Below are 26,305 nucleotides of genomic sequence, written 5' to 3'. Positions count from 1 at the left end.
ATGAATGTTTAAAAGTTCAATATTCCAACGATATCAATATTTTTATCTAAGCACGCTGACTTGCATAACAGGTAATTGCTGCGCGCTGTTGTATAAAACAACTCTTTTGACAAATTTTATGAAATTTCAGCTGCATTAATTAAAAACAAGGCCATGATGAAAGCGAAGATATTAAGGAAGATGACGTCAAACGATAGTGACAGCAACGACACCAATTCGGGCAGCAATAAAGAGAACATCGATTCGAATAAGGCTGCCGTTGTTATCCAGAGTCGTAAGACCCCACCTTATCGGTTCTAAATCTGTCAACTTCATAAAGTTATATCATAACTTTATTTTAAAATTCAAAGACCTTTTGCGATCTCAATAAGGGCTTATTGACACGATGCAAGGACTCGTATGAGAGTTTCTTTTATCTAAAATCACAAGCGAGTTCTCGCACCATCTAAATGGTATAATCTTTCATTTAGATCGGTTGTTTAACTCCCATTCTACAAATATAAATTGTTCAAATTGTGTATCATCATTCATTAATTTATCAGATTATTGATGAATATGTGTCAAACCCCAATTTACTCGGAAATAAGGTAAAAATATTTTATTAATATTATATACTGGTTTTATCTGTTGATGATATCCTTACAGATTTCCGAGGCTACACGGCACGACGCAAATGGGCGAAGGGGCGAGCGCCGCCGCCGCCGTCACATCCAGCCCCCACGCCCCAGCAGCTCATGCAGCAGTACTCCGTGCAAGAGCGAGCCAGCCAGCTACAGTCCTTCGCGGACCAGGTATCCATGATAGAAAATACCTACTTTGAATCAAAATTTCACGTCACTTCAAGTTAGGATTTTTTATCTACAATTTATGCCATATTTCCTTCCAGGTGCACGACAAAAACCAAGAGGTCCACAAGAACCTGCGCCGAAACAAGCCTGGCGTCCGGTTGCAGCAGGTGTCAAGACCCCCCGCTGAGTACCGGCCTCCACCTGGCTTCACGCTCGTGCCTGCCATCGTGCGCGGCCAGGTGACGCAGCTTGAACAGGACGCCAGTCGCCTTTCCAGGTTACTAGTGTTGTGATTTTTGCCATCCAAAATTGTAATTAGATGTTTGTGGGTAGTTAATATAAGATATATTAAACTTTAATAGTATTCGGTACTTGGCCGCCATCATAACTTTATTAAAAGAAACAAAGAGGGTAGTTATAAAAAGGCATTGATGGCGGGGAAGTTCCGTTGACGGGGCGCCGGCCGTTGGCGGCAGTTCTTTGTTACTCGTGCTAGTGTAAGGTAGTTATCGAAAACTGTGCAATTGAGTCCCAGTTTTGTAAACTAGGTTAACAATTAATAGTGTTGATCAAATATAATAATTATCCTGAGGAGTCTTGAAGTTTCTTTACATATCAGAAGTGAGCGTGAGCCTGCGCTGCGAGCCATGGCTGACAAAAACCGTAAGTAATTCAGGATCTTATCTTATTTTAAAGCAATATGACGACTAAACAATTAATCGCAAGGGTAGGTATACGCACGAGGTTGGATTTGAGTTACATTCGGTTGAAGCAATTGTTTGTTGAGGCAGTAAAGTTCATAGAATCCTCGTAGAAGTGTGCTTATACCTATATGCGATAAATTGTAGTGTGTTGAGTGAGCTAACAGCCATGTAGGTGCGCTGTTTAGTTTGATTGTGGCCATGTAGGTGTGCTGCATATAACCTGACAGCCATGTAGGTGTGCTGTTTAGTTTGATTGTGGCCATGTAGGTGTGCTGCATATAACCTGACAGCCATGTAGGTGTGCTGTTTAGTTTGATTGTGGCCATGTAGGTGTGCTGCATATAACCTGACAGCCATGTAGGTGTGCTGTTTAGTTTGATTGTGGCCATGTAGGTGTGCTACATAATATAACCTGGCAGCCATGTAGGTGTGCTGTTTAGTTTGATAGCGGCCATGTAGGTGTGCTGCATATTACGTAACAGCCATGTAGGTGTGCTGTCTAGTTTGATAGCGGCCATGTAGGTGTGCTGCATTATTATGTAACAGCCATGTAGGTGCGCTGTATAATATGACTGCGGCCATGTAGGTGTGCTGCATATAACCTGACAGACATGTAGGTGTGCTGTTTAGTTAGGTAGCGGCCATGTAGGTGTGCTGCATATAACCTAACAGCCATGTAGGTGCGCTGTTTAGTATGACTGCGGCCATGTAGGTGTGCTTGCACATAACAGCCTTGTAGGTGCGCTGTTTATTTTGACTGTGATTATGTAAGTGCTACATATAACTTAACCGCCATGTAGATGTGCTGTTTAGTTTGACGCCAAGTAGATAGAATTGTCAAACTTACGTCAAACATAGTCAAACATAGTCAAACACTGTACAACTAACGTCAAATTGTGTCAAACTGATGTTGATCAATGTAAAACATTGTTAAACTTACGTCAAACATAGTCAAACACTGTCAAACTAATGTCAAATAGTGTCAAACTGATGTTGAACAATGTCAAACATTGTCAAACTTACGTCAAACAATGTCAAACGTAGTCAAACACTGTCAGGCATTGTCAAATAGAGTCAAACTGATGTAAAACAATGTCAAACATTGTCAAACTTACGTCAAACAACGTCAAACATAGTCAAACACTGTAAAACTAACGTCAAATAGTGTCAAATTGATGTTGAACAATGTCAAACATTGTCAAACTTACGTCAAACAACGTCAAACATAGTCAAATACTGTCAAACTAATGTCTAATAGTGTCAAACTGATGTTGGACAATGTCAAACATTGTCAAACTTACGTCAAACAATGTTAAACGTAGTCAAACACTGTCAAACATTGTCAGATAGAGTCCAACTGATGTTAAACAATGTCAAACATTGTCAAACTTACGTCAAACAACGTCAAACATAGTCAAACACTGTAAAACTAACGTCAAATAGTGTCAAATTGATGTTGAACAATGTCAAACATTGTCAAACTTACGTCAAACAACGTCAAACATAGTCAAATACTGTCAAACTAATGTCTAATAGTGTCAAACTGATGTTGGACAATGTCAAACATTGTCAAACTTACGTCAAACAATGTTAAACGTAGTCAAACACTGTCAAACATTGTCAGATAGAGTCCAACTGATGTTAAACAATGTCAAACATTGTCAAACTTACGTCAAACAATGTCAAATGTAATTAAACACTGTCAAACATAGTCAGACATCGTTAAACGGATGTCAAATATTGTATAACTTATGTCAAACATAGTCAAACACTGTCAATCTATGTCAAGTAGTGCCAAACTAATGGCAAACAGTGTCAAACTTACGTCAAACCATGTCGAATGCAGTCAAACGAATGTCAAACACCATGAAATGAAGCCAGACTTTGACAATCATATGTCAAATTAATTTAAACTTTATAAAGTGATGTCAAAGTTCACCAAAGTAGTGTCAGATCTTATCAAGGTAATATCAAAGCTTGTCAAAGTCTGCTAAATTACCCAAGACAAGTCAGAGAAAAGTTAAGGATTGCGCAATCCTGTCTAGTCAGTTCAAAATTACGCTAAAGTCTGTCGAAGTTTATAAAAAAGAGAAAAGGCAAGTTTTAAGGTCAGAAATATGAATTAAGGCGTAAAACGTCCCATCGGTGGGAGGCATGGTTTGAGATAAGAACATAAAATGCGCTTGAAATTTTTCAGATGATGAGAAAAGTTACACGCCGAAGCGGCCAAAGAAGAAGCGAAGGAGAAGAAATAGGTCCTCGTCATCAGAGGACGCTAATGTGACTTCCAAGAAGAGGAGCCGAAAGGGATTAACTGCAGATGAGTTGTTGAAGATAGTATCTACGCTTCAAGGTCTGCCAAGTAAGAACGCTTCTAATAATAACGTTGTCCCGGAGTTCGACCCTAACAACAAAGCTCAAGATGTTGAACGATGGCTAAAGAAGGTGAACGAGTGCGCCGAAATTTATTCATGGGATGAGAAGCAAAAAATTCACTACGCGCTGCAAAAGTTACGTGGGTTAGCCAAAAGTTGGTATGAATCTTTGCCATCGCTCAATTACTCGTGGGATATCTGGCAAAGTAAATTAATTAAAGCTTTCCCGAATGACGTGAATTATGGTAAACTATTAGATGAAATGTTAAACCGAAAATCTCGCACAGATGAAACTCTAAGAGACTATTTTTATGAGAAATTGGCATTACTGAGTCGGTGCGAGATTGTCGGTCGAAAGGCAGTTGATTGTATAATTTATGGGATTACGGATAGCTCAGTTAGGAACGGAGCCCAAGCTCTCAAATGTGAGGAACCAGAGGATCTCTTAAATTATTTAGCGTCACAACAGCCTTCACAGTCCAGAGACGCATCACGAGGTCCATTAGCATCAAACTCACTAAAGAGACGTGACTTTCGTAGTAACCTTTCTGGTAAGAGCACTACATTCAGTAGGGGAGTAGACTCTACTTGCTTTAATTGCAACGAACGCGGTCATATCTACCAAAATTGTACGAAGCCCATTGTTAAGTGTAGCAAATGCTATAGGGTAGGGCACAATAGTGACAATTGCACCAAAAGACCACTACAAACCCAAATGCGCGAAGTCAACAACCCAAACAACCAGCCTACTGAGAAAAAGGTGCTAAAGGTAGTTTTAGATGTAGACAATTCTCTATTGGAAGGGATTGAAACAAGACCGAATTACGAAACGAAAACGCCTTTAGATCATACAGACCAAACAAGTCCTCTTTGCGATATTATAGATTATGATGATTCTGTAAATGAAAAGTATTTCAAAAATATTTGCGTTAATGGTCAAATGATAGACGCGTATATTGACTTCGGGTGCGCGCGTAGTCTAATTCGGAGTACAGATGCGACTACTCTGGGATTGACTAGCAATAATAGTACGCCGTTGCTGACTTTGAGAGGTTTCGGACATGGTGCAGTCTTCCCGAAATACAATGCTACCATAAATGTCCGAATCGATGAGGTTGAAACAGAGCTGGATGTTTTGGTTGTTGATGACACGTATTTAGATAGCCCTCTTATGATAGGACGGAATTTTACGGAGAAACCATTTGTAACGGCACTGAAGAGAGGTGAACAGTTGTTCCTTTATCATACTCCCACCGACATTTCCGTGCAAACAAATGAGACCATTAGCCTGTACGTCTCTAAAGATGTTACAGTAGTGAAAGGAGGTTTAGTGGAGGTATATACGAAGGAAACTTATACTGGCAATGTTTACTCGAACGGAGGCACTAGGTTATGCCCTAATCAAGAATATCATCTACATCAGGGTTGTTACGAGGTCAATGAGGGTAGGGCGGTAGTGTTTATAACTTCATTAACGAAGGCCCCGCTTAGCTTCAAGGCAGGGACGTTAATAGCGAGAGTCAATCCAATAGCAGAAGTCAAGACTCTGGCCGTACAAGCCGAACAATACGAAAGAGAGGATAACCCGATAGACAGGTCCGAAATTAAAATAGGCGAAAGGATCGATGAGGAAACCCGCGATAGATTGCATCAGCTTCTCCAAAAATACAGAAGTTGTTTTGCTAAAAACCTTAACGAATTAGGGTGTACTAAGGACGCTGTTATGAACATAGAGTTACATGATAAGACGCCTGTGGTGTATAGACCATACCGACTGTCGCATGTTGAACGTAAAAAGGTGAGGGATATTGTCGATGAATTGGTGACAAATGATATAGCACAGGAATCCAACTCTAATTACGCGAGTCCTATATTGTTGGTTCAGAAAAAGAACGGGGAGTCTCGGCTCTGTGTTGATTACAGAGCCCTTAACAATAAAACCATCAAAGACAAATATCCCTTACCTCTAATTGACGACCAGCTGTCAAATTTAAGTGGAAACAAATATTTTATCACGCTGGATTTAGCATCCGGCTACTACCAAATCCCAGTAGGAGAAGAAAGCCGGCATTTGACAGCGTTTGTCACCCCGGACGGGCATTATGAATTTAAAAGGATGCCCTTCGGATTGGCAAACGCGCCTGCTGTATTTCAAAAAATGATGAACGGATTGTTAGGTGCGCGTAGATTTAAAAGTGCCCTGGCATATATGGATGACCTTCTCATTCCTTCGTCATCAATTGATGAAGGATTTGAAAGATTGGAGGAAGTACTAAAATTGATAAGGGATGCTGGTCTAACCCTCAAACTGTCAAAATGCAGTTTTTTTGATACGAGCATAGAATATTTAGGATACGAAATCTCTGCCGAGGGTATAAGACCAAGTGAAAGGAAGATTATGGCGGTGCAGAATTTTCCGGTACCTCGTAATGTTCATGAGGTCCGGCAATTCCTAGGCTTAGCGAGCTATTTTCGCCGCTTTGTGAAAGGGTTCGGTGAAATTGCTAGGCCTCTGACCATACTGCTTAAAAAGGATATACAGTGGCAGTGGGGTGGCGATGAAGTTAAGTCATTTGAGACGTTAAAGGAGTGCTTGGTTAAACGTCCCCTGCTGGCACTGTATAATCCGGAACTTGACACTGAGGTACACACTGATGCTAGCTCACTAGGATTAGGCGGCATACTAATGCAATGGCAGTTGAGTCCCAGAGTGTTGAAGCCTGTCGCGTACTTCAGCCGACAGACCACGCCAGAGGAACGTCATTTTCACTCTTATGAGTTGGAGACTTTGGCTGTGGTCTGTACGTTGAAAAAGTTTCGACCGTATCTTCTGGGGCTTAACTTCACTGTATACACGGACTGTAATGCACTCCGGACCACCCTCACAAAGCGTGACTTAATTCCGAGGATTGCACGCTGGTGGTTGACTATGAGTGAATATAATTTTAATATTGAATACCGACCGGGATGTCGGATGGCTCATGTGGACGCACTGAGCCGCAATCCTCCGAAGGATTGTGGTCCAATGCCAGCTCTGAATGTCTTACATATAAATACTGACAATTGGATTTTGACACTACAAATGGCCGACACTAAGTTAGAGAGGATTTTTAAGATTTTAAAACCGGGCTTAGATAGGGAGGTCTCTGACGTTAAAAACCACTTCGTTGTTAAGAACCACGCGTTGCATAGGAAAACTGAAGATGGCTTGAGATTAGTAGTCCCGAAAGACGCTAGGTGGCAGATCTGTAGGGCAAACCACGATGATGTAGGTCACTTCGGTTATGCTAAAACGTTGGAACGCGTACAGAGCCACTACTGGTTCCCTAAACTAAGACGCTTTGTCAAAAAATATGTAGCGGCTTGTATCGACTGTGCGTACAATAAAGATAACGCAGCTCGTACTAGTACTGGCTATTTGCACCCGATAGAAAAAGTAGCACAACCATTTCACACCTTGCATCTGGACCATTTGGGACCATTTGTTAAGAGCAAAGCAGGCAACAGCTACATTCTAACAATAGTAGACGGTTTTACAAAATATGTCTTTGCCAGACCAGTCAAAGACACTAAAACAAAAAACGTAATCAAAGTACTAGATAGTCTGTTTAACGATTTTATGATTCCGAGAAGAATTATATCGGATCGTGGGACCGCGTTTACTTCGGGCCAATTCAAAGACTTCTGTGTTAACAAAGGTATCAAACATGTACTTAACGCAGTTGCTTGTCCTAGGGCAAATGGGCAGGCCGAGAGGTACAACCAAACTATTATTACGGCCCTGGCGACACAGAACTTCGAAAATAATGAACGTGATTGGGACAAGCAACTGGGTCAAGTACAGTGGGGTATTAATAATACCGTTAATGCTACGACAAAAAGGAGTGCATCGGAATTACTCTTCGGGGTTAAATCGAACTGCCCTATTGATAACAAGTTATCAACGGACAATGACGTGGTAGTGAGTCCTGACGGCATGACGTCGACTGTAACTGACGGAGATACTGGCAACGATGAGGCGCCTTCCTTTCGCTCCCCTTTAAGAAATGAAGTCTTGAATGAGAGTCAGGGAATCAGTGCGCCTCCTTGTGTTAGTGTTTCTGATAATATAGACGAGTCTGGCCTCCCATCAACAGAGACTGATGGGAGGATGGATGAAATCAGAGAAAGGGCTTCTCTGAATATTCGACATAGTCAACAAAAACAAAAAGAGTTGTATGACTTAAAGAAAGCACCAGCGGTTACGTATTCTGTCGGTGACTTAGTAAAAATTACGAAGACCAGTTTTTATAACAATGGGAAAAGTAAAAAACTTTTGCCCAAGTTTATTGGCCCATATAAAGTTACATGTTGCCTAGGTAATGATCGTTACAGAATCACCAACGTTCCTGGGTTTGATGCTAAAAAATATGACAGCGTTGTAGCTGCTGATAGAATGCGTCCTTGGATCAGTGTTCAGGCGCTGCAAATAAACGAGTCATCTGGTTCTGAGTCACCGGACTCGGACGAGTCTAACTCAGATTAGAAACCTATACTATGTCCCAAACCTATGTTATGTCATAATCACAATTAGATTATAAATACCTGCTACTGTATAATTATACTAATAAATGATGTATTCAGTAGCCATATATGTTGAAATCTATATCTTGTTTAGAGATTAATTGTATTTTTGTGTCCTCGCAATCGCATCCTGTATTAATAATTATACTAGAGTCAAGAGATAATATAGATACTATAGATAATATAGATTAATAGATAATATAGATTAATAGATAATATAGATAATAGATAATATAGATTAATAGATAATATAGATACTCTTACCTAAAGAGTGTTGTGATTTCGCGTGCTCCGGAGATAGCACGCAGTCGGATGACCGAGTGTTGTGATTTTTGCCATCCAAAATTGTAATTAGATGTTTGTGGGTAGTTAATATAAGATATATTAAACTTTAATAGTATTCGGTACTTGGCCGCCATCATAACTTTATTAAAAGAAACAAAGAGGGTAGTTATAAAAAGGCATTGATGGCGGGGAAGTTCCGTTGACGGGGCGCCGGCCGTTGGCGGCAGTTCTTTGTTACTCGTGCTAGTGTAAGGTAGTTATCGAAAACTGTGCAATTGAGTCCCAGTTTTGTAAACTAGGTTAACAATTAATAGTGTTGATCAAATATAATAATTATCCTGAGGAGTCTTGAAGTTTCTTTACACTACCATCTCTTTTTTACTTGCGCACAGTCTTATAAACCAGGCCCCCTAGCCGAATGGCATTTCTCCGACGCCAAACGAAAGCGATACGCCGCTGGCTCTGTCGCGCCAATACGCAAGCGCGATAGAGATAGATATCTACTAGCGCTTCGTTTCGTGAGCGTTTCGTGAGCGATTGTGCCATTCGGCTAGCCACCCTGACATGCGTCCACCCGATTAGTACAAAAGACCGCCATCGGACATTGTCTGACTGGCAAAGCCACAGACCAGACAGATTACTGTGGCCATTTAGGTCCTAGTATTTTGCAGATGCTCATAAGTCCAAGCTAAAGTGGGTTCGCGGGATTTAATGTCGTCATAACTAAATTATAGCATCTGATTGGCGAGTAATGGCGATGTCGATGTCACGAACCGGAGTAAACACTGAATAATAAATTGTGAGCTCGATACTTATAGTAAGCAGGTACCTAACTGTTTCTACTTCTGATTAACGTTTGTAACCTTGTTTTTCCTCATGCTTCGCGGATCAGTCCCTCGCCAGAATTCCTAGAGAACCCTGCGAGGCCCTGGGATGAACCCTTGATTAGTAAAGAATATGAGTTCAGTCCATTCAGGTTGGTCTGTTGTTGTGATGTTCTGTGGCGTTATTAGATTTGTTTGTTATTTGTGTATGTTATAACAATTACTCCTGGAATTCGAATGTTCAGGTCAGGATTGTCAGGATATTTTTAACTAGATATGAGGAGTCGAAAAACTGTACCTACTTAGGTACTTTATTACTTGGTTCACTCTCCCTCTGTCTATGAAATGGACAAGTAGGGTTCATGATTATATGAATTATACCTCAAAATAGCGAACCCAAAATGATAGGTAACCATATGTTTCCAGATCCAACCGAAGCAACCAGCAGCCGGAGCAGTGCGGCGAGCACCGGCACCACCTGGCCAGCCAGAACTGGCAGAACCTGCCCTGCAGCCGCCAGTGCGGCGGCCTCGTCAGGTATGCCCGCGACGACGACTACACTAACTTCTGGCCGTGATTCCATCTAATCCTTGTCTTGTGCATGCTTTACGCGCGGAACCAGGAAACCTTGGTATGATAAGTTTAAAGAAAGATCGTTTTAGCGCGTTGCTTGTAAATTTGTCATATGTGGATCATTTTAGCGCGGTGCTTGTAGACATTTGTCATATAGTATGTGGGGGTTTCCATCATCATTTATGTTCCTTCATTAGGAATTACTCATTTTGTACTTTTTCTAACGCCTGTAGCGAATAAGTTTAGTGGCTACGTCATATACTACTTAGATGTTCATCATTAACTCTAACTAGTTACATTATTTATTCAAATTCTTTTGTAAGTTCATTTACATTAATTTGATCGATATACTCGTGTACAATTGTACAGTCATTAGAGTAACACCAATTTACAAAACATTCAATAGAGGGGTATTTTGATATGATGCTAATCTCATAGAGTATTCTTGCACCATTTTTTATTCCTCAATATCAATTGGTCTAAGTATAATATGTTATGTTTTCAGTAATAAGATAATCGAGCTGGTAAAGCAGTCTCACAAGGCAGACCCTCCACCACGACCAGTCTACAAACTAACACCACACGACCCCGAGTCAGACTTCCGAAAGATTCTCCGCAACTCACCAGAAATCCTCGCCACGCCTATCTTCAGCTCAGACGATGACTACACAGAAGGTCCGTTCAGGTTTAAACAACTACTTAGGCCAACGTTAGGCCCTACGGAAAGTCTAAGGAAACGAAAGGTTAGAAATTCGCCCGGACAAAGTCCGTGGATGTCAGACAGTTCTCAAGATAGTACTGGATCTAAGCAGGCGCTGTACAATAAACGCAGGCCGCATATTAGCATGGGCGTTTATTATAACTAGTTGAACCTGCACATCTCGTAGCGATTCACAATTTAATGTTTTCACAAAGATTCCAAGAGCGAGGATGTTGGACAGTCACAGGATACCCCGAACTATAAGAGGCTACCTAGTTTAAATATTCTCGTACCAGAATGATATCTCTCCTAGCTTTCCACATCAAATTTTGGTCCAGTTCACTACCAATTCTTTATGTGCTACAACTAAGCGCCACAAAATATGGCAATGATACATACAATACATATCGGACCGATTAGACTTAATGTCGCAGTGAACGTACTAAAAGTAGAAATCATTTCATACAGGAGTATTTAGACTATCCTTTTCGAATCAATAATTATTTGATATACTCGTATTTAATATTTATATCGCCATGCGTAGTTATATTTATGCTTGTGTTCCAACAGTTATGAATATCTTCCCGTATTTTACTAGAATGCGCATACCGCATTCAGATACATCTAAAAATAGTGCAGTATATCGTATGCTTTACCTGTATGTTATATTTATTCGTATTCGATATACTGTATCTTATGTTTGTTTGTTGTTATAGATTCCGTCCTAATCGACTTATTTTATAAGTAAATACATAGGTTAAGTAGTTAAGTATACCATTAATTGAGAATTATAATGTAATATGTTCTCGTACCACCAATAAAATTATTCAATTAAATTTAATATATCTATATCTAGTAATAATATTGAAACCTATTTTATAACTCAATTTACCAAAGTTTAACTTCTAATTATGTAGCTTTCCTAATGCATAACTTTAAATCTAAGAATTCAGATAGGTACTTTTTATTCCCTATCAGAGAGTGTTGCATGTGTGTTATAATTGTTGTTATTTTATTTGTTTTCTGTATGCTGTAGTTATAATATGTAATATTATATCAATTTCACGGTTTTCATCAGTATTATTATATTTTATATATGATAGTATATTAAAGAGAACTGAACTAAGAATGGTGCAAAATATGGCTAAAAAGGTGAATAATAAGTAACACATAATTCTAATAGGCACATGTCTATACTTTTGGAAGTAGGTACTCGATATTGTGATTTTATTGTAATTACCCGAGGACACTTTATTATTGTGGTCAACACGAATGTAACTGTTTTAAGTATCTCTCTTAGTTCATTTGTTTATGATAGTATTTACAAAAAAAATATAGGTTATTGTAATTAGATCTCACAGGAGGTTATGATTGCATAGATTATTTTTATTTACTTTATATTGCCATTTCATACATGTAGAACAAGAAAGGGATAAACATCATTGACAACCTTTGTGATAATGTGCCAATGATTACTCGTAAGTTTTAGTTGTTTGAATGGAATGAATTGAAAATAAAATATGTTGTTGATACAAATATTGTTTTATTGCTCGTCCAATCAATCGTCAATTAGGCACCGGTGCTAACTAAATGTTTAGACATAAGATTATCAAACTATACAATTTTCTTTTAGACCCTTACTGCATCCAAAGAGGATCGAGTATTATAGAGAATTACTGTCAAAGTAAAATGTGTAATCACAGTGCATAGACTGCCATCTCTCGACACTGGCTTAAAACTTTTGAACCTCAGTTTTGACAATTTGGCCCATATTCTCAGCTTGATATGTGTTTAAATGTCAAAGATTAATATTAGCGCCATCTAGCTTAGCGTACCCCGAAGGTGTAATGCCATCTAGGTCACCGTACCTTTTCCTGTATGGTACTGAGGTACGTTTTTTTCTTAGACTTTATCTGTCTATACGGAGTTATATATGTCTTTGCTGCATCCAAATGTTTCCGCCTTATATGGCTTAGGCCCACTTGCATCAACCTTAAGGTGAGTGGGCCAACTTAGGGTAAGTGGGCTGTCATCTGTCAAATTCCATATAATTCGTTGGTTCAAGTGGCCCTTAAGATCCACATCCGGTACTCATCATCATCAGACCAGTCCATTGCACCTGGTAATAACATAAAATTGCAATTCCAAAAAGAATTAATTCAATCGGACCGCGCAAATTATGAAGAAGGATTGGAGAATATTTCAAATAAGTAATTTACAACTAATACGTTAAGTAAGAAATCTATTTATATTTGCATGTTCAAATCGTAAGCGCTTGCACGCCATGTGTGTATAAATTGGCGTCCGCAATCAAAACAAAGTAAATCCCGTAAAGCCGTAGTTTTATAAGCCCGCCGAGTACGTGTAAACTAAACATGCGTGTTTACGGCGGGCGGGCGGAGGGCGGCTCGTGTTCGGGCGCGCTCGGGGTTGCTCGGGCGCGCTCGGGCCACGTGACGGCGGCGTCAGCCAATGGCGTCGCGGCGGCGGGTGCGCGCGCACCCGCGCAGTCGCGACCGCGCCAGCCATGGCGGCCGCTGGCCTGCCTGAATTCGACCTCTCGCAAATAAAAACGCGCTCCGTAGAACGAACTCTACTACCACTCATCAAACAGGTATGAACTACACCAAAATCTTACTCAATATTACCGTAATTCCACAACCCTCCCACCTTGCTGTTGTGACGTTTACTCATCATAATACTACTAAATCGCGTCAGCGGCTATACCCTGACGTCGTTTCGAACTCTGACGAGAACGCCGAAGTTTACGCGTAGTCTAAAATCATAACTTTATTTTCGGCACGGCTACACCATAAAACACGTTGGTTTTACTACGTCACATGACGTTTACTATTAAAATTTCCCGCCCACGACAACAAACTGTTGCACCATAATCCGCGCCGTCGCATTGGGTTCTTTCGTCTGGCGGGCAGTTTGAATGAAAAAAGGATTATTGAAGGATACAATATGAATGAAATTCATTATTTATAATAATAGATTTGCTTGGATGCTATAAGCGATGTTTTAAAATAGTTATCAATGCTCGATTGCGATGCATTGAGGTGTTTATGAGTTTAGGGCGGGCGGCCACGTGGTGTTGTATCGGTGTGGAGTGGAATGGGGTGGGCAGGTCGGGTTGGGTGTCTGGGTGGATCGATGGCGACGGCAGCGGCACGGCGGGCCGGGCAGGCGGGCAGTGCCGCGGCGGACGCGGGCAGAGCGGCGCGGTCGCGGACTCGCGGTACGGTGTCGCGCGTCCGGCACGTCGAGCACGTGCGCGCCCGCCACGCGCCGCCCGCGCACTCCTCTCAGACATGGACGCGCTCTCCGATGACGACGAATACACACGTCGGGACCCGCAGGTACCGTATCCACCACGACAACAACAACAAAACGTTCGTGAGGTCTGATAGTGAACACGACCAGATCCTTCGGTGGAGGCTTAAGGAGCAGACGCAACAAGTGCCAGGCAGCCTGGCAGATCGCGTGCCACCACGACCTTGATCGAGCTCCGCGAGCTCACCCCGCTGCCCGGCCAGCCCGCTGTCGCTCACGAAGTCTTAAACGATTTGATCCACTAATTGATGCCCTTCCTTTGAGCCCCGCATATAATTAGAGAGAGCCTAGTGTTGTGCTTAGTGAATATTTATGAATAGACTCGTCAATACAGTGATAACAGCTGTTTGTTAGTTATTATGACAATAGACAAACAAAAGTGATAACACTATACAGATATCAATTATTTTGGTATGATGCGAATAATTCAAGAGCAACATGTGAACTGATCATGCTGCTTAACAATATTTGCAGGACATATCATATTCATTTTCTATGTCCAATAAAGAAGCAAATGTCATTAGGTATGCTCAGTAAATAACACAAATTACAGGTTATATCCACTAACTGAAAATTATATGACTACTGCATGAAATCGTTCCATATAAACAGAGACAGCTGTTATAAACGTTGCAGAGGAAGATAGTGAACAATTTAAAGTGATTGTGTCGAGTCACGCCAATACCTGACGTTTTATGAGCTCATAAAATAACACCCTTCCAACGAATCAACTCGCCAACGTGCCAATAGAAATTGTATGATAAACGATTGAATTGACGTTTTGTATTATTCATTTTCTTTTGATCGGTCATACAATAAACACAACAACAACATACAAGATTTTCTGATTTCACCTTCAGGAAAAGTAACTCTAAAAGTCTAAATAATGGTTATAATAAACGCTTAAAATACTTCCTTTATATTCGATAACAAACAATATTGATCTAAATACGCTTAACATTAGGACAATTTATAGTTATAGTAGGAATCAATAGGTACGAACGGTAAAATGTCACTCTCCGCCCCTTCAACTATTTTCACTTTAAAAATCACGTCAATTCGTCGCTCCGTTTTCCCGTTCCAAAGAAACAAACACACACACACTTTCCCATTTATAATATTAAATATGGATATTGGATAATATTATAATATGAATATGACTTTAATGTCTATGATGTTATGACAGAGCGTGTTACGATTTGGCATAATTTTAACCTAAGGGTCAACCCAAACGCACTGATTCCCAACTGCAATTTGTATGATAACTACGACGCTAATGCTGTTTCTAAGCTTTTAGTATTCGTGGCATAGGGACTTACTTAAACCAGAATACGGTGGTAAATGGGAATTGGTATTTATGCACATCCAATTCATTTCAATCTGGTTAATTGTAAGTTATATTTTGAAATGCTCTAAACGCATTATTCCATTAGATTTAGATTTATATTCAGTAGTTAGCTTGCGTTTGCTTTGTATTCACTCCAATCCTCTAGCTCACCCCCTCACGAGAGGACCTCTCGCTACCAAAGATATATGTAACTCCGTATACACAGATAAAGACTAAGAAAAAAACGTACCTCAGTACCATACAGAAAAAGATACGGTGGCGTAGATGGCTTTACACCTTTGGGGGACGCTCGGCTAGATGGCGCTAATATTAATATTTGACATTTTAACACATATCAAGATAAGAATATGGGCCAAATTGTCAAAATTGAGGTTCAAAAGTTTTAAGTCCGTGTCGAGAGATGGCAGTCTATGCACTGTGATTACATATTTCACTTTGACAGTAACTTTATAAAACTCGATCCTCTTTGTTGCTACTTAACCCATTCAGTGCTAATCACGACACGTTGTCATTTTTCGCTACATACGGGGAAATCCATGTTAACGTTATCGGCAGGGAGCGTACTTTTCATGCCGATGACATTAATCTGACGTCACGCTCCGTATAGGGTGATCGCAAATAGTTGTATTGTACATTATTAATCATTAGTCGTCAATCATTTTAATCGTGTACAAATTACTTCAAATACAGTAGTCCATTTACATGTGGCATTAATAATACCTACTTGAAATGTGAAACGTGAATAAAATTATTTGATTTGTTTTTATAGTATTGTTAAGAACACATTACAATAAATATGTAGAAAAGAGAATTTCTCTCTAACGTAAAGCACACCATCCTTCTTGCATTCATTACCATGCAAAGAAATTCATAACTTAAAATGATTGATGACTAATGATTAATAATTTACAATAAAACAATTTGTGATCACCCTATATGGAGCGTGACGTCAAATTGATGTCATCGGCACGAAAAGTACGCTCCCTGGTTATCGGCTACGACGTAGCGCTATGACCGTTTGTTGCTCAGAAGTGAATGTATTAATCAACCAAATTTTTAATAGATACATACTAATTATACTTATAAAAATAGGTAATAAAATATTTTTAGAACTGTCCGAAATAAGATAATGGCTCAAAACCAAACATACTCGTATGTGTTCATAGAAAACGCACCTTAAAATAAAATAATATATAAATAAATTCATAAATGCATTTTCCCCTCACTAGCTCGGAAACACGTGTTTTGTCCTTTAATACCAGCGGGTAAAAACGCATTTTATCCACTAGTGGGTGAAGTAATTTGACCTTGAATAAAGTCAAATTAACTGCTTTAAAATTGATAAAAGTAGGTGAATCTAGTAATAAAGATTATTTACCACCTGTGGAACTACTGGAAGCAGTGATAAACGCATTTTTTGCGTTGTAGTTTCCTCGCTATAGTGATGGGAAAAGTTTTGTGTTACACTCGGGTGCAAATATATTTTACTTCTCGTGTGTTAAAAAACTCGCAAGTTCAGGATTCTACTCTCGAACTACTCGCTTCGCTCGTGGTTCAACTATAGAATCGCGTCGCTCGAACCACTCGCATTAAAATACAACTTTGCCCCCTTGTATAACAAATAACTATAAATGTATTTGCGTCTCAAATGGACTTTTTTATTAAGTAAGGTGCATTAGGGTAATTCCGAATGACAGGAATCTTGGTATGATGGAAATAATGGTGGTTTTCATGCGACTTTCGAAATTAGACGACTTTCGGAATTACCCTAATGCACCTTACTTTATATTGAAGTGAAAGTAATGTACTTAGATACAATTTACATCATTTACGATAAGAAGCCCGCTTTCCTAAACAAATTCAAGACAAGAATATCATTCCAAAACTGTCAGATATTTGCTCCAAGCAAGGTAGGCAAGCTTCTGCGGTTATTAAAGTCTTACCTGGACGCAGCCAAGCCAAACGTTGGAGCTGTTGGAAATTCTCATAAGACAATAAGTCTGCACTAATTAACTGCAACGCCTGAATTATTGTTTCCCACTGTGGAACCAAATTACATTCCAAGCAAGGTTATTTCAGATTGTAAATTTCTGGCAAATTTTTTGTCATTTTGTTTTTATTCAGTGCTTGATGAAATTAAATGATGAATTAAAACAGGAGTTTATCAAACTTCATCTAATATTGTAAACAGTAACCATCAGACTAAAACTACATATCTCAGGAAGAGTATCATTGCGTTCAACCTTTGTTTCGTGACGTCTGGTCAAACATAGCCTCGCTGTAACGTACGAGAAGCTTGTATTGCTTTAATTAATGTCCGATTAAAAATCTAGAGGTATACGTAAAAAAGACACCGCAATGAAAGAGACTGGATCTCTTCACTGTCTCAGTGACCCAAAAAGGATCATAATCTCCGACACAATAGATCATGACACATCCCTTGTCTATGCCACTATATAATGTGCGTACACAAAGTGCAAATAGTTATCGCTCCGTTATGATTGAGACGCAATAGGCGAGACGACTAAAAAACTAATTAATCCGTCAGTTAGATCATTAAAGAATTTTAGACACGTAGTTTTTCTTTTTTGTCGTAAACGAAAAATAACGAATGTACAGTGCGTTGAAGTTTCGCGTGACGTCACGCCTAGTTACAATTTTTACTTTTGTGACGTCACAAGCCCCCAGTCCGGAACTTTGATGCTCTATATCTTTGTATTTTTTCATTAATTAGAAAAACCGGCCAAGAGCGTGTCGGGCCACGCTCAGTGTAGGGTTCCGTAGTTTTTCGTATTTTTCTCAAAAACTACTGAACCTATCAAGTTCAAAACAATTTTCCTAGAAAGTATTTATAAAGTTCTACTTTTGTGATTTTTTTCATATTTTTTAAACATATGGTTCAAAAGTTAGAGGGGGGGGGGACGCACTTTTTTTCCTTTAGGAGTGATTATTTCCGAAAATATTAATATTATCAAAAAACGGTCTTAGTAAACCCTTATTCATTTTTAAATACCTATCCAACAATATATCACACGTTGGGGTTGGAATGAAAAAAATATCAGCCCCCACTTTACATGTAGGGGGTACCCTAATAAAACATTTTTTTCCATTTTTTATTTTTGCACTTTGTTGGCGTGATTGATATACGTATTGGTACCAAATTTCAGCTTTCTAGTGCTTACGGTTACAGAGATTATCCGCGGACGGACGGACGGACGGACGGACGGACGGACGGACGGACGGACGGACGGACGGACGGACGGACGGACGGACGGACGGACAGACAGACATGGCGAAACTATAAGGGTTCCTAGTTGACTACGGAACCCTAAAAACGAAAACTATGTGTTCAGTATTTTTGGACGATCTAACTGACGGACTAAACAGAATGCCTTTTTTTTATGTAGTTTTATGTAGTCGTCATCCCTATTGTCACTGACCTGACGCACGAAAGAATGACAGAAAGATACAAAGCGGTTCGTTGTTGAAGCGATAGCAATTGTGACCATGGTTAGACTAGACCGACTGTTCTACCTAACTTCTTCACTCCAGCAACCCGACGGACTTTTCCATGCGGCTGCTCCACTGTAATTTTGAAACAAGTTTTTTCGTAACTGTACCTTTCCCTTCCACAGATTAGTAGTTTGGTGGCGACACGAGCTGACGCGTCCGGCGCTGCAGTGCAGCGGGTGGGCGCAGCCGTGTGCTGCGCGGTCGAGCGCTTCGTGGCCGTGGGAGAGACCATCGCGGACGACAACCCCGACGTACGCCACAGCATGGTCCTGGCGTGTAAGGAGGCGCGAGCCGCAGGTATGTTACCATGATTTAAAGCTTCAGTAGGCCTGGCTGAAGTAAAATTTTCGTTATGAACGGTTGTCAATTCGGCTAGCTCGGCTGACGCTTCTAAGCGTTGGCATCTCGTCAGCTGTGGCCTGTGGTTATTTCTCATCGTAAGATTGGAGGGAAGTCGACGCCACGCCGATTCCCGGTCTCGGGTAGACGTCGGTCGGTCTCGATCGACGCTCGATAGATGATAATACACGGGCTCTCTGATGGCAACACGCATAAATGCGTCTGTAAAGACCTTGTTTTTCCTCAGTTCCTCATGACTGATATTTTAAAGACTTACAATAACCTAAACCGTCGTGAGATACAATTGGATTGTCCTCCGTAGTAGTATAGACAGTGTCGCGTGATCACGTGACTTCTATTAGGACACCTTGGCCGGTCCCGGCCTATTTTAGCTTAAATCACCCTTAAATCTTAACGAACGAAGGCAACACAGCACAGACGGGCTAAAAAATAAGCTTATTACCTACATATATTTGGTCAATTTACAAAATAAGTTATGGGCAACATCGTGCAGACTAATCTGCAATTACCTTGGCGCCGTACTGATGGATCGGATGGTCAAAGAAAACATGATCAAAGGCTTTCTATATATTCGGTAGTCAAAGGAGGTTTTATTTAGATGGTGTATTGTTGTAAAGCAAGTTAGGTATCTATTAACCTACTCAACGAAACAAAAAAAAAATTATCATGCAATTCTAAAAATATCGTTTTATTTTAATAAGTACCTACTGACGTATCCAATATTTATTGATATTAACCCTTTTATCATGCAAATTTTGTACATTACAGCCATGTTGTATTACCGGTCTACATTGTTCATTATCATAATTTACGTTGAAGCGAGAGGTAAACTTAAATTGCAATTAAAATACCCGCTTAAAATATTAAAATTTAAAATCAAATTGTTCATTCCGCGCCTTTTATTTGCGCTGAAATAACTCAGACGAGTAAGGATAATAAATTTGCATAGAAATCGCGGAAGTTTGGGAAAGTTTGCGTTGATTGTGCCATTTTCCCAAATAGTTCCGGAGGTATTTTCATCTAGACTCGACCTCTAACAATGTTGTCTCCCTTGTCGACTTAAATTAAAAACGAAGGGTTTCAATTTCAACGTAATTAATCCCATAGTAGTAGGTACTTAGTAGTGAAATATTTTATTGCGGTGTGTAATAAAATGTACAATTTTATAGAACATTGCACTTGATATAATGGAATACGTCACGCGACTGCTCATGCTTTGTACCGGTTAAATAAAACCTAAAAAATCTACAAAACATTTCTCAACAGTCACTCTATTCTATTGACAAACGAAAAAGCTGTTTATTAGTTTATTTATGTGTTCATCGGGAGTGCAAAACTAGCGTGGTGGGAACTTTGTTTTACTTCAACTTCAAAATTATTTATTGGCACAATAACTTACTAACTAATACATATAAGTACTTAACTAAACTTATAAACTAACTAATAATAAACTTATAATATTGTGAAGCAATAAGGTCACAGTCTCAGCATGTGCTGGGCAGAAAGCTGAGCGCTGGTTTTCTGGCAGAGCCTTTAAATGTGTGTCGGCCCCAAACAAACAAGTTTACTATATGCATATGATATAGGTACTTATTTAGTTTATTGTATACTAGCATTTGCTCGCGGCTTCGCTCGCGTTAGAAAGGGACAAAAAGTAGCCTATGTCACTCTCCACCCCTCCAACTATTTCCACTTAAAAAATCTAGTCAATTCATCGCTCCGTTTTGCCGTGAAAGATGGACAAACAAACAGACACACACACTTTCCCATTTATAATATTAGTATGGATTTAAAGGACTTATTTTAAATCTCTAAGTTATGTTAAAATACCTCCTTAAAACATAAATCATTGCCGAAAATAAAGCACAGTAAAACAAAAGAAAAACATTACGACATTTTATTTGCTGCATTAAATTAAGTCGTTTATAGCCAAAAGGCAATCCAGTAACTGAACAAAGTTACAAAGGAAAACCGAGGAAATGAATGTCTCGTATGTACCATTTAGAGCGTTTTTAATCAAGGCTGGCTTGCGTGACCTATAAATCTCTCCGATACCCTCTATTGTACGAGCATATTCTCCCTCGCAGCGGCGGCCTAAAGACTCAAATATTCATGTGGTTATAACACAATTTGACCGCTTGAAACCGTAGTAAGTTTCACGTTCAACGGTACTTGATGTAAGGTAGGTACTCATGTGTTCGTTCATAAACTGTAGAGAAAATATGTAATGTAAAACCATTGAGTAATTATTACTTCGTATAGAGGAGCTATAGCAAACAACGAACGTGTCACAGCCTGTAAGCTGAAGGCGGGGCGAGGGGGCGGGGTGTGAACCAATGGCCTGCTTCCGTAACGTCGCAAGCGCTACGATTTTACTCGGCGCTTACGACCTTTCGGTCGCGATGATGAGCCCTGCATAGAGTGCATAGATTAGAAGTCGTAGTATAGAAGCGACATGGGTTTACATGGGCACTTTTTTAAATTTATGACTCTCAATTAGCGTGAGTTGTTAACAAAAAACATAAATAGCTGTTAGTTTTGTAACGACAATCAAGCTTGAAATCTGTATTTAAAACTAAACTTTTTTCACGTTCTGAATTTAGATTATAGCTTAGTATAATTTACATAATTAAAACAAAAACGATGTTTTTATTGAAATTCCATGCTTAAAATTATCGTTGCAAAACTGACAGCGATTTAACTTTTTCTTAACAACTCTGTGAGTCCCAATTTTTTTAAATGCCCACATAGAAAGCTGCATACGGACTGAGCGTACATGTGTACACGTAGCCGCAACTGGATATTAGTTATTTATGTGACATTTGCATAATGGCAGGCATTAAAACATGAGTGTTGTTTTTGTTGTGTTAATAAGATAACATGAGTGTTTTAATGCCTAATTATGTATAGTCGCATACATAACTTTATCTGCATCCATGTATGTATTGGGCGCGGGTTTATCGTCCCATAGAAAATTTGGATTTCGCGCGTTTTATACTCTCATAATTTGCTTGACCGTCTACCTACCCAAATTCATTCAGGCAGGTTAGGTACTGCACTTACGTTTACAGACTCACATGAAATTCGACACGCGTATTGAGAGTCTTATAACATATTCTCAATACGCGTGTCGAATTTATATAATTGACCGAAATGTCGGAAAACTGTGCAATTTTGACAATAATAATTAAATAACCTTTTTTGCGTCGATAAATATATATAATTTAATGTATGATAGGAAACTTGAACTTGAACTTGCGATATTGTCACGTCTGCTTTTGTTGCATTTTTTACTCTTTGTTTTCAACGAAACATGGCCGCCGCGACATGGCGCTTTGGCATGAGTTTATATTGATACATTTTTTTAAAAGTAAGCGTGTTTAAACAAAAATGCAGTAAACCTACGTATGAAAAGTCACTCCTTGGCTTTTGTTAGATTTTCCTGAGCAGTTTGTACAGTACCTCACTACACATGACGGCATTATTTAGACGAAATATTTATCATTGCGATACGTCAATCTACCACAGCCGTTCGGCACAGACTAAGCGCGTTTGTGCTGATCAGCTCTAAGTGTTGTTACACAAAATCAAGTTGAGGTGCCCTCTCTAGTTAACATAATTACTCAAAGTGTAAAACGCCGCAGCCAGTTAACTGTGTAGAAATATAAGCCGGTGGCGTAGCCGAATGGCATTTCTGCGACGCGACTGCGACGCGGTAGTCTAGCTCTGTCGCGCCAATATACGCAAGGGCGATAGATATAGATAGCTACAGCGTTTCGTTTCGTGAGCGTTTCGTTAGTAAAAATCATACCTAAGTATATAAAACGTTTTAAAACATTGATGCAGAGGTCACCTAAAGTTTACCGCCACAAAACGCGATTAAGCATTGGGCTATATACATTACGTATATAAGTAGCTTTTGCTTTATACAACTAAGGCCAGGCCATCCATACTTTTCAGAACAAAACATCTCAAATAAATTGTGCCTCCTCCCGGCAGTCTCAGCAGCCCTTAATAGAATCCAAAGTTCACGTTTACGAGCACCCGTTTTATTCGGGACCCTCCTCCTTTGTCGGTCTTTACAGGGACGCTGTAATTACTTTTTTAATACAGTTGCTAAAAAAGTGCCCGTTTTTTGGCTGTTTAGCGTGCGAGAAGTTGTATTTTACGAACTAGTGCGTAAAAAGTATATACGTTCCATTTTACGACTACTTACCGAGCTGTTTTCATATTAGTCTAGTTTACTAAGACAGAATAAAACTATAAACATACTATTAAGTGATTAATATTTAAAACGTTAATATTTCATATGTAATTGTTTACTTTTAGTCATACTAAACATAATTTATAAAATGGTTTATACATTGAAAAATCGGTCATAATGAGTCGTGTAAACAGAACATGATTGGAACGAAACGCGTCCTCTACTGTCAAAGTAGAGGCGTCTACCATGTTTTAACTTAATGCACGTTCAAAAAACCTCAATATGTTACGCGATTTGTCATAATTATTTTACGTTATTTGCAATACGTCGGGGCATAAATGTATCGATTAAATTAAAATGTAGTTGTACATTAAACAATCGTCCCAAATCGTAAATGTTTATGTTTTTATGGCACCCAATGAAATAAATTATGTTAGATGAATAGCTAACTCAAAAATATGCACGCAAGTTTAAAAGCTTCAAAAATACGCCTTTGAATTGTCAAATAATCCGTCAATGTCCATGGGAAAATTGATAGTTCGGATTGTTTTATTTCGTTGTAAGTAAGTAGTAGTGTTTTTTCGCAACTGTATTAAAAAACGTCGTTCATCACACGTGCGAGAATGTCATTCTTCTCGCACTTATAACGAAATGTACTATTGCCTTGACATAAAAATATGATCATTTTACTCTTCCCGATTATGCTGTTTTTAATTCATTTCGAGTCTACGTCAAAGTAAGAGTGCCACTCTCAGCCGTGTTGTGTTTAGCTTTCTGTTTGTTTATGATTTTTTTTTCAGCTTGATATAACTGTGTAGTGATTGATATGTATTAGTTTAATTGTATGTAGTACGTATTCTCATCTAGTGCTCCTGCGAAGTGTATGCATAGGTACTCGTAGTGTTTAAATTTGCAAACGGGACTTAATCGCGTATTACCATGTTTTAAACACTAACCTAAATACGTGTAAAAATCTTGAAAGTTTGAATCAGTACATGCATAGTAGCTTGGTTACAATAAATATTTAGTACCGGGTACCTACAAGCAAGGAACATAATATTTAAAAACTTTTTAACAAAAAATAAAACCGCCTTCAAAAATAAGCGCGTTACAAAACACGGAGAAACTAAAAAGTCAAAAATAATAAACCTTTCAATTCAGATTTCTTATCGTATTGCAATAAGCTAAACATCCAAATTATAAACAAATCAATTATTTTTGTAGTCGGTACCAGACCTGTTCGTCGCCTTGCTATTGCCTGTTTGCCCCACCCAACCATACACAGGCTGGTACCGACTCCAAAAATAATTGATTTGTTTATAATTTGGATGTTTAGCTTATTGCAATACGATAAGAAATCTGAATTGAAAGGTTTATTATTTTTGGCTTTTTAGTTTCTCCGTGTTTTGTAACGCGCTTATTTTTGAAGGCGGTTTTATTTTTTGTTAAAAAGTTTATTTATTTGTTGATTTTTAGTGGTTCCTAGTGATATTATATGTATCAGTCCGAATACATGTACAGTAGTGAAAGAATTATCCTTTAACTCCTAACCATTGAGGAGTTGACCTTCCATCATCAGCTCAGTTGATTTTTAGTGGTTCCTAGTGATATTATATGTATCAGTCCGAATACATGTACAGTAGTGAAAGAATTATCCTTTAACTCCTAACCATTGAGGAGTTGACCTTCCATCATCAGCTCAGCCACATAAAATTATTACCATCAGACGTAAATACTGGTGTACCTTTGAAAAATAGACTAGAAACATTACATGTGCCTATAACATTTGAAGAGTTCCCTCGATTTCTCCAGGATCCCATCATCAGACCCTGACTTGGTGCCAATGGGACCATCTCGGGGTTATACCGGTTCGATCAAAAAAAAAAATTTTGAAAATCGGTCCACGATTCTCGGAGATATCGAGTAACATACATACAAAAAAAAAAAAAAAAAAAAAAAAAAACATTCAGTCGAATTGAGAACCTCCTCCTTTTTTGAAGTCGGTTAAAAATAGATATGGTCCAAACAGTGACATTCATTGGAATTGTAGGTACTTATACCTTTGCCAAAATGAATAATTTTCCTTGGACACATATCCGGCCTAACAATACAATACAATACAATACAAATACTCTTTATTGCACACCTCAATACACGAAACAACATAGCAAGTATAAACAACAACTTGTAGTGATACTACATACATTTTATATGAAAATTAACCTCAATATCACCATCGGTTTTCGATGCCGTTTTTTTTCCACAGAAAACATACACCGAAGCTTAACGCCTATATAAAATCGTGGCTTACCTTCTGAACTCCCAATTTTGCATTCATTTAGGCCATATAGAAGCCCTGAACTTTAGATATGCCGCGATATAAACACTAGGCTAAGTCAAACTTCTAGGACTTGGTACACAGTAATTACAAAACAGAACTAGACTTTGCGTACACCAAAATCTTTCTTTTTTAACGTAGAATTTAGTAAATCCGATCACATCCCACATCTTTCGGTATTTCCAAAAAAGTAATTAGATATTGGTTACTTGAAATAGGTTAGAGAATGTACGGTAGAAATAAGTCAGAATTTGACAAATAGAAAAAGTTGGTGCGTTTCGTTTCACGTAGTTCGGAGGGGAGACACAAATAGAAAAAGGTCAAAGATTTGTTAAGAATTGCTATTAAATCCCGTGTGGTGATAACTATTATTAAATAGTATAAATAATGTCGA

General features: G+C 39.0%; 2 protein-coding genes across 8 annotated transcripts in view; both read left to right on the top strand.

Annotated features, from left to right (window-relative positions):
• The window catches only part of LOC125225173 (myosin-IIIb-like), an 86,074-nt gene extending 73,732 nt beyond the window's left edge, over window positions 1–12,342 (top strand). For 4 of the 6 annotated variants that reach the window (XM_048128752.1, XM_048128750.1, XM_048128753.1 and 1 more), the window contains exons 17-22: window positions 131–274; window positions 646–791; window positions 887–1,065; window positions 9,608–9,691; window positions 9,966–10,076; window positions 10,618–12,342. In XM_048128752.1, the coding sequence (XP_047984709.1) occupies window positions 131–274; window positions 646–791; window positions 887–1,065; window positions 9,608–9,691; window positions 9,966–10,076; window positions 10,618–10,978 (1,025 nt within the window). In that variant the 3' untranslated portion in view covers window positions 10,979–12,342. Of the gene's footprint in view, window positions 1–130; window positions 275–645; window positions 792–886; window positions 1,066–9,607; window positions 9,692–9,965; window positions 10,171–10,617 lie in introns of all 6 variants that reach the window. The other 2 variants (XR_007176961.1, XM_048128754.1) reach the window with 2 other exon arrangements.
• Window positions 12,343–13,334: 992 nt separating this feature from the next.
• The window catches only part of LOC125225605 (alpha-catulin), a 132,733-nt gene continuing 119,762 nt past the window's right edge, over window positions 13,335–26,305 (top strand). For both annotated transcript variants that reach the window (XM_048129384.1, XM_048129385.1), the window contains exons 1-2: window positions 13,335–13,426; window positions 19,132–19,306. In XM_048129384.1, coding sequence (XP_047985341.1) covers window positions 13,340–13,426; window positions 19,132–19,306 — 262 coding nt within the window. In that variant the 5' untranslated portion in view covers window positions 13,335–13,339. The remainder of the gene's footprint in view (window positions 13,427–19,131; window positions 19,307–26,305) is intronic.

This window comes from Leguminivora glycinivorella, chromosome 4, assembly GCF_023078275.1.
Source record: "Leguminivora glycinivorella isolate SPB_JAAS2020 chromosome 4, LegGlyc_1.1, whole genome shotgun sequence".
Taxonomy (NCBI): Eukaryota; Metazoa; Arthropoda; class Insecta; order Lepidoptera; family Tortricidae; genus Leguminivora; species Leguminivora glycinivorella.
This window is presented reverse-complemented; position numbering and strand designations above follow the sequence as displayed.